A 14,184-nucleotide genomic window follows, 5' to 3' on the forward strand; every position below is an offset into this window, starting at 1 on the left:
CCCGCCACGCGACGCATTTCGCCGGTATGACGAAAAATGCCGGACGCGTGTAACTGCGTAGCACATCGAAAAATAAAAGATTTGAGACGGATTATCTAAGTAATCGATGGATTACGTTATTTCTATGGTGTACGCGATTGAGTGGCACATATAAAGTCAAAGAAGTGTGTCAATTCGAGCGTCGTTCGGAAAGCGTACGACGAAACGAGTTGTGTGATTTGTTTGGCGGTAGCATGGCGGAATCTCGGAAGGTAAAACATTTGTTTTTTTTTGTTGGCTGCATATTCCAGGAGAACGGATTCGCGCGCTCACTTCAAAATCGTCTATCGTGTAATCGTGGTACTACTGAACGATCGATTATCATTCTCTATCCACCTTCTCGTGTATTTCATATTTAATATATGTTCATACGAAGATATACGACTCATTGGTATAATTATTATTGTACAAGTTACAAATGATTACTAAAAACATGAAAACACTGACACAAGGAATAAATCCTCAGCGAGTATTATTAAATTTGATTTATCTCTTCTTAATTACTCTTTTGTATTATTCTCTATATATACAATTCGTTCGAGAATCGTTCTGTATACAACCATATCGAAGTTGAAAATAAATTAATACCGTTCTAGCGTGAACACGAGCGAAGATTAATTCTTCTTGTTTGTGAATAAAGACAAAGGTAATCGGAGAAAGAACAGAAGGTCGGATTAATCGTAAAACTTTACACGCGTTCGATATTACAGACACGTGTCGACTCTCCCTAACGTTTATCGTTCCCATTGATTTTTGAAGAAAAAGTATTTCCTTACGGAAGGTCATTCGATATAGAGGATGAAACTCGTAAGGATTAAACTTTCTCAGTTTATCCATACATGTTCATTCTTCGAATATACGTGCATCCACGTGCGTGGAACGAAAGGGTCCGAGGAGATCGAAGATTCGAAGCGAACGGAGTAAGTACTTGAGCCGGTCGAAGACACGAAAGTGGGTCAGGGCTGTATCACGCTCGAAGCTCGGCTTGCACGTACGCCACCTTCCAAAATGCTTTCAATCTTCTACGAAGTATGGTTGCATTCTTCTTCTTCTTCTTCTACTACTTGTATTTCTACTTCTATTTTTTGTACTTTCTTTCGTTATTCTTCTCGTTATTCTTCTGTTTTTTTTTTTTTTAATTTTATTTATTTATCTTCTTTTTCTTCATCTTTCTTTTTTTTCCACGGACATTTTCTGGACGAAGAAACGTGTGTATATAGTGTAGACGCATAAACGCAAGTTATATTTGAAGAAACCCCCGGATAACAAAACGAGCATCGGAGCCAAACGACGAGGTCGAGAATGTTTTAAGTATAACGCGGAAGAGTCTCTCTGGGAGAGATTGAAGACGCGAGAGATATCATTACTATTATTATTCTACGAATAATACGAATAGGATAATGCACGCGTAGATATTTATTTTCGTCGAAAGACATGTCTCTTTTTCTCTTTCTATCTTTCTCTCTCTCTCTCTCTCTCTCTCTCTCTCTCTCTCTCTCTCTTTCTCTCTTTTATAACTCGATGAATCTATTCCTCGATTCAAACGAGTTACGCTTACTTATCCTTTTCCCGCGCTCTCTTGCGATTGGTTAGATTCGACGTTACGTGCGATACGAATGGCGAACTAGCGAACACTAGTTTATACGTTGTAACGATCCGAGGAAATAACGTTAAGGTTGTGTAAGGTCGTGAAAATTATTCTCGATATATGCAAGAAGTCTATCTTGAATTCCACGAACGTGATATTCCATTTAACGTCAGAATTAACTCCGAGCCGATTAAGGTACAAGGTCGATAACTTTAACTTCTATCTTCCTAACGTAAACGTTATACGGATAATAATATCTTCGTATTAGATACAACGCAACGCATTTATTATTCGCAACATTATTTACACGTTAATAAGAAGAGAAAAGTAACAAAAAGAAAAAGATAAAAATTGTCACGTTCGCTTTCCCTTTTTAAGAGCCTTTCTTAATAATTAATATCGTTGTTCTAATTTCTACTTCGGAGTCACCCTGTGTAATTATATTGAAGGTCGAAGAAAATTGAAAGACGCGTTACCTTCTATGTAATGAATTTAAGTTTGTATGAATTGTGAGAAAGAATACGAACGTGTGATCAACACGACATCGTCTTCTTGCGTGCCTCCTACTTTTTCTCTTTCTATCCATCTCTCTCTCTCTCTCTCTCTCTTTCTCTCTCTCTCTCTCTTTCTCTCTCTCCCCCTTCTTCCCTACGCACCAATCAACGCGTCGAACGAGAAGTCACGTGTTGCCGGCTGCGATGTAAACAAGTTTTCTTCTCTTTCTCTCTCTCTCTCTCTCTCTCTTCTCTCTCTCTTTCTCTCTCTGTCGCACGCTTTGTTTCCTTTTTACCTTCTTTTGCCGAATATCATTCCAAGAAATACGTAGTTATGTAAGTCGATTGATTTATTTCCTTTTGCCGAGATCGTTCTCACCGTGATATTCCGATATATTTTTTTTATCCGGTATAAGAAAGATATGGAAGCTCTTATCCTGCAAAGAGAGAGAAAGAGAGAGGAAGGAAAGGGGAAGGAAAAAGAAAGGACTTGGAATTATCGTAAGATTTACATAAATATCGCAACGTGTTTTTATCCTTTTTTTGATATATTTTACGAGACGAGCGTAGTAGTAGTTCGATCATATAAACTCGTTCATCATTGGGCCAATAACCTTTTCGGTGAAATCTATTCGATATATAATTTTATATGTCTGTGTTTACATACATATACATGTATGTATATGTACATAAGTAGATACATTTATATCCTCGGAAGAGAAGTCACTTAATGATGTGCTCATCGTTGACGAGTCAGCAGGTTTAGTGGGTGTAGTATGTAGATAAGTATATCGTGAATACGTTTGAACGCTTCCTCGTTTACATGCTTCCTTGCTCGTACATATGTGCATATATACTATATATATATATATATATATATATAGTATATAATATATATACACACACACACGAAAAGTCGATCGTAAATATTTTTCCGGTTTCTGGTTTATCCTTCGCACGCGCCGTTTTTCATAAACTTGGATGAACAAGGACTTGGATCGATAATAACAACGAGTGGCCGTTAAATGACTCGAAAGAAAATCGTTCTGAATTATGTTCAATAACGATTAATTATCGTAATAACAAATTATTATATCTTTTAAGAATCTTATCAAATCGAATCAAATGAAATGTACATACCTATATGCATACATATATAAAGCTCTTAATTAATGCGAGACCTATTAAATATTATTAATATTAAATGATACACGCGAACGATTGCGCGATATTAATGTATGTAAGATACATATGTCACCGTACGTTTGTAAGACTTCCACGTTAGCAAAAGATAATGAAAACAAACCGCGGAATCGTTCTGACGTAACTTTGCTCTTGGTGATGAAAGAATTAGTAAAATTAAAAGTTTACGAAATAAAGACGATAGAAGAGGAAGGAGAAGGTCGACGGATCACTCTTCGTACACGTCTGCTTCCGGTTAAAGTAGCTTACGTGATTATAGGTTGGTTACTGGATTCGAAACCTCTCAATGGAGTTTCTCTATTACGTCATGACCTTCAACTTGCGAGGATTATCAAGCGGAGTGCATCATCCTTCGAATTTTTCGGACTTGCCTTGCCCTTTCGTCAGACACTAAGGATTTGCTATTCTTAATGAGATTAGGTGTCGTCTTATGCAACTTTTCTTTACTTTCGAACATTTGTTCGTCTCCTCTCTTTCTCTCTGCCTTCCTTTTACTTTTTATTTGATCTTCGTTAAAATTATATTACGTGTGTACATACACTCTTAATTAAAGAGATATTGAATTGAAATATCTTTTATATTGCTATCGCCATCAGAAATTCCACGAAGTCTTTCTTGCGTGGAATATAAATATTTTAATTGATCTTTCTTTTCTCTCTCCCTCCCTCCCCCCCCCCTCTTTCTCTCTCTCCATCTATCTTCCTTCATCGTTTCATGATACTGTTTAGTGCAAAGACGCATATGCCAGTTAACACATGGCATATGTACATACTTTGATACTTCGTAAACACACGCGCAAAGCTAATTATTACCATCTCTCATATGTTTTTTAATATTCATTTTATTCGAAAACATAGAACTGACTTTTCTCGATCGTTCTTTTCTTTTTTTCATGTTGTTTAATACGATAGATCGATCTATCCTAAAATAAACTTTGACAATATCGTAATGTCGTTCGGAGTCGAACGTAATATTTTGCAAATAAAAAGAAAAAATAAAAAAGTATCGAGATTATCATTATCGTCGTCGTCTTCATTATTATTATGACTATTATTAATAACGGTACGTTGTTCACATACGTTTAATCGTTCACATACGATTACATAGCACCACCATAGTAATTTATTCTATTTTGATACACATCGACACGTGTAAATGTTAGGAAGAGGAAGAAGCTAATCGAAAATACGAGGATGAAGTCGACCGCATATTCGATTGTTTACATTGTGTGTCGATAAACAAACAGGATGATGAGACCAAAAAGGTCTGTGCCGTGTCAACGTTTTAGCAATGCAAATCACGTTGAAAATATCACCGATGCGTGTTCTAACGGTTACGGTCGAGTTTCTAATACCGTGTTTCGATATTTCTCTGTTTCTTAAACGTCCAAGCACGAGAGTGATTTGAATCGAAAGGTGAAGAAAAAATAGAAAAAGCAAAAGAAAAGAAACAAGAAAGAAAAAGATCAAGAAATTTGCGAAACCAATACGGAATAGTAACTAGTACGAAACATTACGTACGTAGTACTTACTTACTTACTTACTTACTTACTTACTTACGTACGAAACAAAGTAGACGGACGAAAACATCGTTTGCGTTAGTAACGTCAGAATTATTTGTAAAATTGGCACGACTCGAGATCGTACGTGTTCTTCTCTCCTTTTCTCTCTCCCATTTTATTATTATTATTATTATTATTAATAGTAAATTTCCGAGGAATTCGTTGAAAAAAAAAAAATATATATAAATATATACGTCGATCGAATATTTTCTACGTATAAGAAATAGAAAAATGTCTTCGATAAATTTTATAGTTAGATAGTTTATGTTATGTGTGTGTATGTGTTTATGCATAATGTCATCGTACGATTGAACAACGAAACAAAAGTGGACGCAGTCGTGATCTCTCTCTCTCTCTCTTTCTCTCTCCCTTGTTGCTAAAGATGGCGGATATAAATCGCCGTTATACTCTTGGCACGATTCCCGTTTAAAGTATCGTTATAAATACTCGCTCGAGCTAGGCCTCTCTTGCCACAATAAACCGTGCTCATAACATTTTCTCGTTGTAATTCTTACGACTACGTTTGATTAAAAAAAGTCCATTCGCGTAAGAGAGAATATAGTACTCGCTTAGTCGATGGATGATAATATTATTGTACTTATGTAGATACATACATTAATCGTATTCAAGGGGAAAGTGGAAAGGAAGGAACGATAAATGACAAAAGTGACAAATGTCTGCGGATATTTATGTAAGTCATTATAAAACGTCTATCTCGAGTCGAATTCATTTTCATTTATTTCTTTTGTCTTTTCGAACGACGATGCATAAATACATATATATATACACATACATATTTATATAATTGGATAGATATTTACGAGAATGTTTCTTTTTTTTTTTTTTTTCGTTAAAAAAAATATTTTATATAGATTATGTTGAGACACGAAAAAAAGTTAAAGAAAGTCTGATTTGTCTTTCCTTCTTCGCGTTTCTCGAAGGATCAACTACTAAGTATTGATATAGGGGGGAGGAAAGAAAAAAAAGGAACAGAGAGAGAGAGAGAGAAAATAAAATAAAAAGATTGATGATATGCCTCGCGTGACTTAAGATGACTCATAGGTCTTACGAGAGACGCGATAAAAGTAAACGTACCTGTTAAAACACGCCTCGATATCGCGATGTTACCGTGTGCAACAAATATGTTCCTTTACTATGTGCCTGACTCATACCGATATTTGTTTAATCGCCTACGTACATATACCCCGCGTCCCTTGCCCTCTCTTACCTCGTTCGCTTAAGAATTTATGTTTTCCTTACTTCTATTTAGTCCGAATGTCAACGAACTTTTACGTAAATGTTATGACACCGTTCTAACATGAGTATTATGAAAAAAGAAAATTTCAATTGGATTTTATACGAGATGAGCGTGAAATTTTTATAATCTTTTTTTCTCTTTCATTTTTCTCTTACGTTTCCTTTCTCGATAAAAAAGGAAAAATGTTAGAAAAAACAATTAGAAAGAAGAAAAAAAAAAAGACCACGAAGAATCGTCTACAGTCGTAAGAAAAATCATATAATTAATACGTCACCTTGATTTATTCTACGACAAAGAGGTTCTCGAATCTATGAAATTCAAATGTTCGATCGGCCTTATATAATTAATTATTTTTCACCGTAGGCTATTGCAACTGGACGATATTTATGTTTATTTATCTACTTGGTCTTTTATTGATAGACGCCTTCAAGGCAACTTGAGTTCAGCTTAGAAATCAATGTATGTATTGCCTTTTACGTGAAAAGTTTATGACGTAACGAGTACATTTATCAATCCGTATCACAAAGTGGCGACGCTATCTCTTTCCATCCGTCTCACTTTTTTTTTTGCTCTCGCGAAAGGCCACTCTTAAGATAACGCTTAAAACATCGCAAAACACGAGCAGGATAGTCGTCTCGATATATCTATTAATCTAATCGAAGAAAGAACGAAATTTGACGTTCGCGTCTAATCTTTTCATTCTAAAAATATATTTATATATCTTAATATCCTTTCTAAGTAAGTATCTCTAATAAAACTTTCTCTATAATTCTAAATATTCTCAAATGAATTTTCCTAACATCGATTAAATAAATCGATCGTTAGAAATCAGCTTAGGAGGATGAAAAAAAAAAAATTGAATGTTCGTTCCTAACGAAGGTCGAGATAAATGTTTCTTCTTTCGAGGCACGTTTAGAATGCAGGAAGACACGATAGCGAGAATATAAATTTGATTAGAGCAACTTCCGGTCCTCGAATAACGCACATACAATGTGGTATGTTTACAAACTGCGTTTCATCAAACTTTGTAGGAGTATACGAGACATGTATGTGTGCGTATATATACAGAGTGTCCCAACGAAAAGTGTCCATCAGGATTATTACGAAATTTGATGATATTTTCGAACAATGCCGAGATAGGTCAATCTTGTTTTTGGGTTAACCTTTTGGAGATTTCTAATCTTCTCATAAATCTTATATGGCAACAGGGATCGTTTTACGGCAGGGTCTATCGTTTGAAAGATCTTTTAATTCTCTTTACAATAGCGTAATATATTTCTTGTTAATTTGAATCAATAATTTCCGAGATGTATGCGTTTCGAAATTTCAGCTTGAAAACAATTTTTACATCATGAAATAACGAAAATGTGTATTGCCGATCTCTCCACGCGATAATAAAATTTTTGCCGAGTATCGCGTCGAAGGTTTTATAGTACATCCCGTGTAATCCGATGGCATTCTTCTGGGCCGTCGTTCTGGCCTGAAGTTCTCCTAATGAAGCTGAGGTTGGATGACAAATTACTCTGGATAGTAAATATCTCCATAGAAGAAAAAATGAAAGGACGTAAATGATCGGAAAAATACTGCTTTAAAAATTGCCGTATCGGGGCTGCATAGCACGGAGGAGTTCCATCGTGTTGAAGAAACATTTTTTCCGGTCATATTCAGGTCATTTTTAATGATTTTTACGATAACCGGGTAAAAATCCAGCTCTAATAAATCAAAGCACGACTCTTTCCGGTCAAATAATTTGATAAAAAGAGTGAACCAACGATTTTATTACTCGAGATAGCAGAAAAAAGTCATTAAATTTCACAACAATCCTAATGGTCGCTTCTCGTTGGGACACTGTATATATAGAGATATATAATATATATAACATATATATATATATATTATATACCTATAAATATAGTTGTGTGAGAATAGAAGGAATGACTAGCTAGGAACCCTGAACTTTCTAAGATTTATCTCTCGATTATACGTACATATACGTGTATACGCATTTATTGATAGTATCATCGAACTATTTATCGATGCTCGTTCGATCGTTAAAATTTGTTTACTGTAAAGTACGAATAATCGATGTATCTATTTATTTTCTATAATAGCTTACGATGAAGAGAAAAAAATGTGAATATATTAAAGATAAAAAAAAATATATATATATATAAAAAATAAATAAAAAAAAGAAACAAAAAAAAAATAAAGAAAAAAGAAAAACAATAAAATGAAATTTGAAATAAGAAGGAAAAATAAAGGAAATAAAAAATAAAAACCATCGAGATAAGATATCAATTCTCGACTTTCGTCTGAGAAAAATCGTTTTACTCGCGAGTCGCATATTTAAGTATCGGTCGAAGGATCGTGCTCTGCGTGACATTATCCAGCGTGACCGCAAAGAAGAAGAAGAAGACGAAGAAGAAGAAGAGGAGGAAGAAATGGATGCGGAGGTGGAGATGGAGATGAAGGTGGAGGTGGAGGTGAAGAAGAGGGAGGGAGGAAAGAGGAGGAGGAGGAGGAGGAGGAGGAGGAGGAGGAGAAGAGCCTCGTTAAAATTCACAACGCGGTCGGTCATCGTCGGATAGCACGCTTAAACGATAGAATTTCACGTCGTTTATATATGACTAGGCGTACACACACACACACACACGCGCGCGCGCGCGCGCGTATTTGTAGGTACGTAGATAAATATATACAAGAAAAGACTTTGGAGCAAGATGGAATCAACGTTACGATTCCTACGTGTTCTTTCTAATCTTATCGATATCTATGTATGTTCTTGCGAGAAAAATATTTGTCTATTGGGTGAACGAGTAAATGGATTCTGCTTGAGCGCGATCGCGTTACGCAAGCCTGATTTAAAACTCTAACTCTGTATTCATATACGCAGGACATTCTTCGGCGTATCTAATCGCTCTTCTTTTTTTTTCTCTGTTTTCTTCTTTTTTTCTTTTTATTCTTCTTCTCTCTTTCCTTTTCGTGGGTCGACGCGTGCTCTCAACGAGAATTGCTATCAACGATACGTCGTTGTTTACAAACACACGAGAAAAAACAAATATCGCCTGACTCCCATCCATTTCTAACACCAAAAGAGAGGAATCTTGTAATTATCGTTTATGATATACATGCACGTATATATATATAAGAAGGAAAAGGAGAAAAGAAGATGGAAAATAAAAAAGAAAGAAAGAAAAACGAAAGGAAAATTAATCGTTCGTAATACAGACGGCGAATATCGAAACCGATCACGTCCGACTTTCATCGATACCCAACTATTTTCTAATGTCACTTTAACGCACGGCATATGGCGATAGAAAGTGATTCCCGAACGATTTTTTTTTTTTTTCAATCGGTGTTCCATCGTTTTATCGATGTTTTTCAATACGATGGATATTAAAACTCGTCTCGCTCGGCTTGAATATTTTCGATTTTTATTTCGAATAAAAAAGAAATAGTAGTAATAAAAAAAGAAAGAGAGAGAGAAAGAGAGAGATTCCAATAGTTCTCTTACTACGTCTCAAACTTGTTCAAGTATGTATACCAACGAACATAATGAAAATAGTTGTATCGTTCTGAATATATATATATATATATATATATATATATATATGCATGCACATATATATATATACATATGTGTATGCATACGCGTTCGCGTATAGAAACCAACTGATCAACGGAGCAACGAAGCGCGGAGTAAAAAGGGAAAGGAGATGGTGGCACGTTGTTGGCCTAGCAGGGCAATAAAGTCAAGGTTTTCTACTCACAGCAATAACGCGATCTTGCGATGCACTTGTGATTGAATTCTAACGATAAATACAATAACAAATAGAGATAGATAGAGAGAGAGAGAGGGAGAGAGAGAGAGAGAGAGAGAAGGAGAGAAAGAAAGGAAAGGGAAGAAAAAAGGTTAGAGTTGTATTCGTGACTATTAGAGAGAACCTATGATCGTTTTGCGAATGTATTCTTAAGAGATCGTTCAAGTCTGGGTTGGGTTTGAAAGATAGGCGCCATAGAATATAAGTAAGCGTCTAAACTCGTAAAACGAAAGTTCACAAAGATCGAAGGAGGTCGAGACAAACGGCGCAAGTCGGTAACATAAAAAAAGTAAAAGAAGAAGAAGAAGAAACAGCGTGAAGAACGTGGAACGTTTGAAGGCACCTCTCTTCTCTCTCTCTCTCTCTCTCTCTCTCTCTCTCTCTCTCTCTCTTTCTCTTTCTCTTTCTCTTTCTCTTTCAGGTCAATCAAGTTCATTGGCTCTTTTTCGGAGTGGCCGTTCTTTTCCCTCTTTCAGCTCAGCGAATCCTCTGACACAAACCTGTGTATACATTGATTCTTACACAATTCGTATTAGGTCAGTGTACCGAGAGGACAATGAATTAACTTTGTGAAGAAAAGTTTCGAAATCGTTGATAATATTGATTTCTTATCGATTTGATATTTCTATAAACAAAGAATTATATTTATGTATATAAATTATATTTTTGTATAGTTTAATATATCGCAAATACGATCGTTAATCGACGCCTTTCTAATCGATCTATTATTATTCCCCATAATTTTCGACCCATCGATTAAATAAATCTTCTCCTCCCATGAACCTCTCTGCTCCTCCGTTGAATCGTACGGTTCATTAAACGCACATACATGAGTGCTCTAAGACGCAAAGTATGCATTAAGAGATCTATTAAGTACACTCTTGTGCGATATAGTTATCTAAGCACGGTTTATACGTATTATACAGAAATACAGACATTTACACTATATTTCTACTTTCGCGAAAGTAAAATCCAAGCGAATTAATATTTTCCTTTAATTATTATTATTATTATTATTATTATTATTATTAGTACTATTACTATCATTATTATTATATAACGCTATCGTGATCCATTGAGTTGATTGAAAGGAATAAATGAAAATTAGTGAATTGAAATGAATAGGATAAAAGATAAGCGAGGAAGGAAATGAAAGTTATGCGATCGACGTTATAAAAATCGCAACGCCTCTCGTAATTCTTTCCAGCTAGGAATAACTCTCCTCGACGGACAATGTTTACCGAAGAATCTCAAACAGGCGTGGCGGTTATATCCTTCGCTCGTGTAATTCTTGCCTTTTTTATTTTTTTCGTTTTCTTTCTTTTTTTTTTTTCTTTCTTTCTCGCACGAGTTACTCGTTGCCCTCGAGAACGAAAGAGAAAGAAAGAAAGAAAGAGAGACAGAAAGAGAGACAGAAAGAGAGACAGAAAGAGAGAGAGAGAAAGAAAGAAAGAAAGAAAGAAAGAGAGAGAGAGAAAGAAAGAACGTTCCACGTATAAAGGAAAAGGAAGGATGGCGGCGGAGCTGCTGGTGGTTTTGTCGTGTACACGATCGTTAAAACCGCACGGAAGGCGGCAGCCACGAATGTAGATTTATCTGCTAATATAGTAGCGATCCTCCATTGTAGTCGCTCGAGCGTAAATGCTCCTTGGTAAAACGCTAGAGGGTGAACTCGCGAGTAATCCTTTCTCTCCGGCTGATTCTGATTCCGTGAGTCATTCGCCATAGTCTCTCTTTCTCTCTTTTTCTCTCTCTTCCTCTGTCTCTTTCTCTTTCTTTTTCTTTCTTTCATTCTTTCTTTCTTTCTCTTTCTTTCGCTTTTACGTACACACTTCCAAGTTTACTCGAAGGAAAGAAAGAAAGAAAGAGAAGGAGAAAGCCTGTTTTCTCAAGCTCGCGGTTCTACCTGCTAGCAAACTTGTTTTCTTTCCATACCGTTTCTCCTTTCTTCGATCATCAGCTGTCCCTTGTCCTCCTTCTCAAATCATGCTATTAATGAGACACTCTTTTATTACGTTACTTCCGATCGATTTTGTGCACGTGTTTCTTTCTCTTTCTCTCTGTGTGTATGTGCGTTCGTGCACCGCACGTGTGTCTGTGTGTGTATGATCAAATTGTTATTATTAGTGAAAATAGTAAAATGGAAAGAAAGGCTTGATCTCTTCTCGAGAAGGTCTTGGAACAAGGGGGAAAGTATCTTCTCTTAATAGAATCTGCTTAAAATCTTAGACTAGAGCTCGTGCATTTGCAAATTATACTAGGAACGTAGTCCGAAAATAATATTGCGAGAGGGAGAGAGAGAGAGAGAGAGAGAGAGAGAGAGAGAGAATGTGTGTGAGTATATTCTCTGGAACGACGAGAGAACGCCGTGGTCAATGACCTTCCATTTTTGGATTCGTCCAATAGCGTGGTAAATCGTATCTATCGTTTAATTTCTCTGAGAAACCTGTGAATCTTCTTCTTCTTCTTCCTCCTTTTTCTTTCTAATTGAATTATTTGGAATTTTCAATTGTAAACGAGTATTGACTCGTTTAATAAAAATATTGTTCTTATCGAATACTTGTCGTCACTTTTATTTTTAACTCGATTCGCTAGGATTCTCGTTAATGGATAAGAGATAGTTACGTTTGTGTATTTTTACGCGCATTATTATAGGTTAATTAACTATCGTATATTGTAAACGCTTTCGACCGACTGACGATGAGTCACTGAACGAGATCGCCCGGTCTTTGCCTAATGACATCATACCTGTGTGTAATACCAGCAGGTATAATTAGTTTGTTTCTTCCGCGATGATAGCTGTCGCTTTAAAGGAAAAAAAAAAAAAAAGAAAAGAAAAAAGAAAGAAAGAAAAGAAAAGGAAAAAAAAAAGCTAAAACGCAGCTGCTTGTTTATATAAATTAAATGATTCGACATTGAACGATATGTCACGTGTAACAAGATGATAAATAGATGCTTGTAAGACGCATTGACATGTCAGAGCGATTAATTCGAGTTTTAGAATTTTTTTTGAAATTCCATTACCAGACCATTTGATCGACGCATAACTTTTTACATTAAAAATAAATTTCCTCGATAATAATTAGGGAGTACGTAACCGAACGAGAAAAATTATTATTCCCAATTGAATGATAAATGATGCACAACGTATAAATACAAACTTTATCAATTCCCTCTACTCTTTCTTTTGACAAAACGAACGGCCCGTATGTTAATCCATTTATTCGTCCCGTAATATAATATTTTCTCTCGCGTAACGAAACGTATAATAAAATTTGATATACGTAGATTGCTATAGAGATAGATCGTTGGTATTATTAATATTGTATATTTTGCGTCATATCTCGTCGATATATTCTCCGTGTCTGTTGTTTTTTCTTCTTACAAAGACGTCGTCCCACTCTCCTATCGATGATGCAGGCATCGATCTCGCGTCGATGATCCGGCTCGTTAACTAAGTTTCTAAACGCTCTGCTAAGCGAGAAATAATCGAAGAAGTAAATAATAGGACGGCTATAAGACGTTCGTTTGGATCGAGAGACGTTTTCTTACTAACACGATTCCGACTTTCCACGAGTAAAAGTGCCGCGTTTGATATCTTTCTCTTTCCATTTCTTTCTTTACCTTTCTCTTTTTCTCCGTTTATTACCGTTATCACGATCGCGCTAAAAAGCTTTTCGACGAGTTATCTCGATAATCTGCAAATATAGGATAACGCGATTTTACATCCGCCTATTTTCCTCATTGATAATGTCCCATTCGTATTTTAAAAACACGATTGTTTATATCGACGATAAGAGTTCGATCCACGGCGAATTATCGAACGATAACTTCCTATTTCATTTACTACTAAAATACATCTGCGGAAAAATAAAACGGGAAGGTCAATAAACGTGGACGTCATTATCGTTTCGGTATTAATTTCGTATTAGATCGGTACGAACAGATAGATAGATAAATAACTAGATGGGTTGATAGATAGATAGGTAGATAGATAGATAGATAGATAGATAGATAGATAGATAGATCGTCGTGTTCCGAATGCAAATGATTAATTAGCTATTCCGTAGCGAAATTACATCGACGTGTGCATACGTATCTATAATTCGCAATTCACCAATGAACTCCCATACGACCGATCGGATAAAATGGAGATTTGTGGTCGCTGTCAATTTGGTTAGCATCACAAATGTTAACGTCAAAGAAAAAAAAAGGGGGGG

At 35.8% G+C, this 14,184-nt stretch overlaps 1 protein-coding gene across 4 annotated transcripts in view; it reads left to right on the forward strand.

Annotated features, from left to right (window-relative positions):
- The first annotated feature begins 94 nt into the window (after window positions 1–94).
- LOC122631314 (MAP kinase-interacting serine/threonine-protein kinase 1-like) overlaps window positions 95–14,184 on the forward strand; it is a 31,636-nt gene continuing 17,546 nt past the window's right edge. Inside the window, exon 1 of one of the 4 annotated variants that reach the window (XM_043816883.1) lies at window positions 95–251. In XM_043816883.1, coding sequence (XP_043672818.1) covers window positions 234–251 — 18 coding nt within the window. In that variant the 5' untranslated portion in view covers window positions 95–233. Of the gene's footprint in view, window positions 252–863; window positions 960–5,543; window positions 5,577–11,590; window positions 11,675–14,184 lie in introns of those variants that run through there. The other 3 variants (XM_043816881.1, XM_043816884.1, XM_043816882.1) reach the window with 3 other exon arrangements.

Source organism: Vespula pensylvanica, chromosome 8 (assembly GCF_014466175.1).
Source record: "Vespula pensylvanica isolate Volc-1 chromosome 8, ASM1446617v1, whole genome shotgun sequence".
Lineage (NCBI taxonomy): Eukaryota > Metazoa > Arthropoda > Insecta > Hymenoptera > Vespidae > Vespula > Vespula pensylvanica.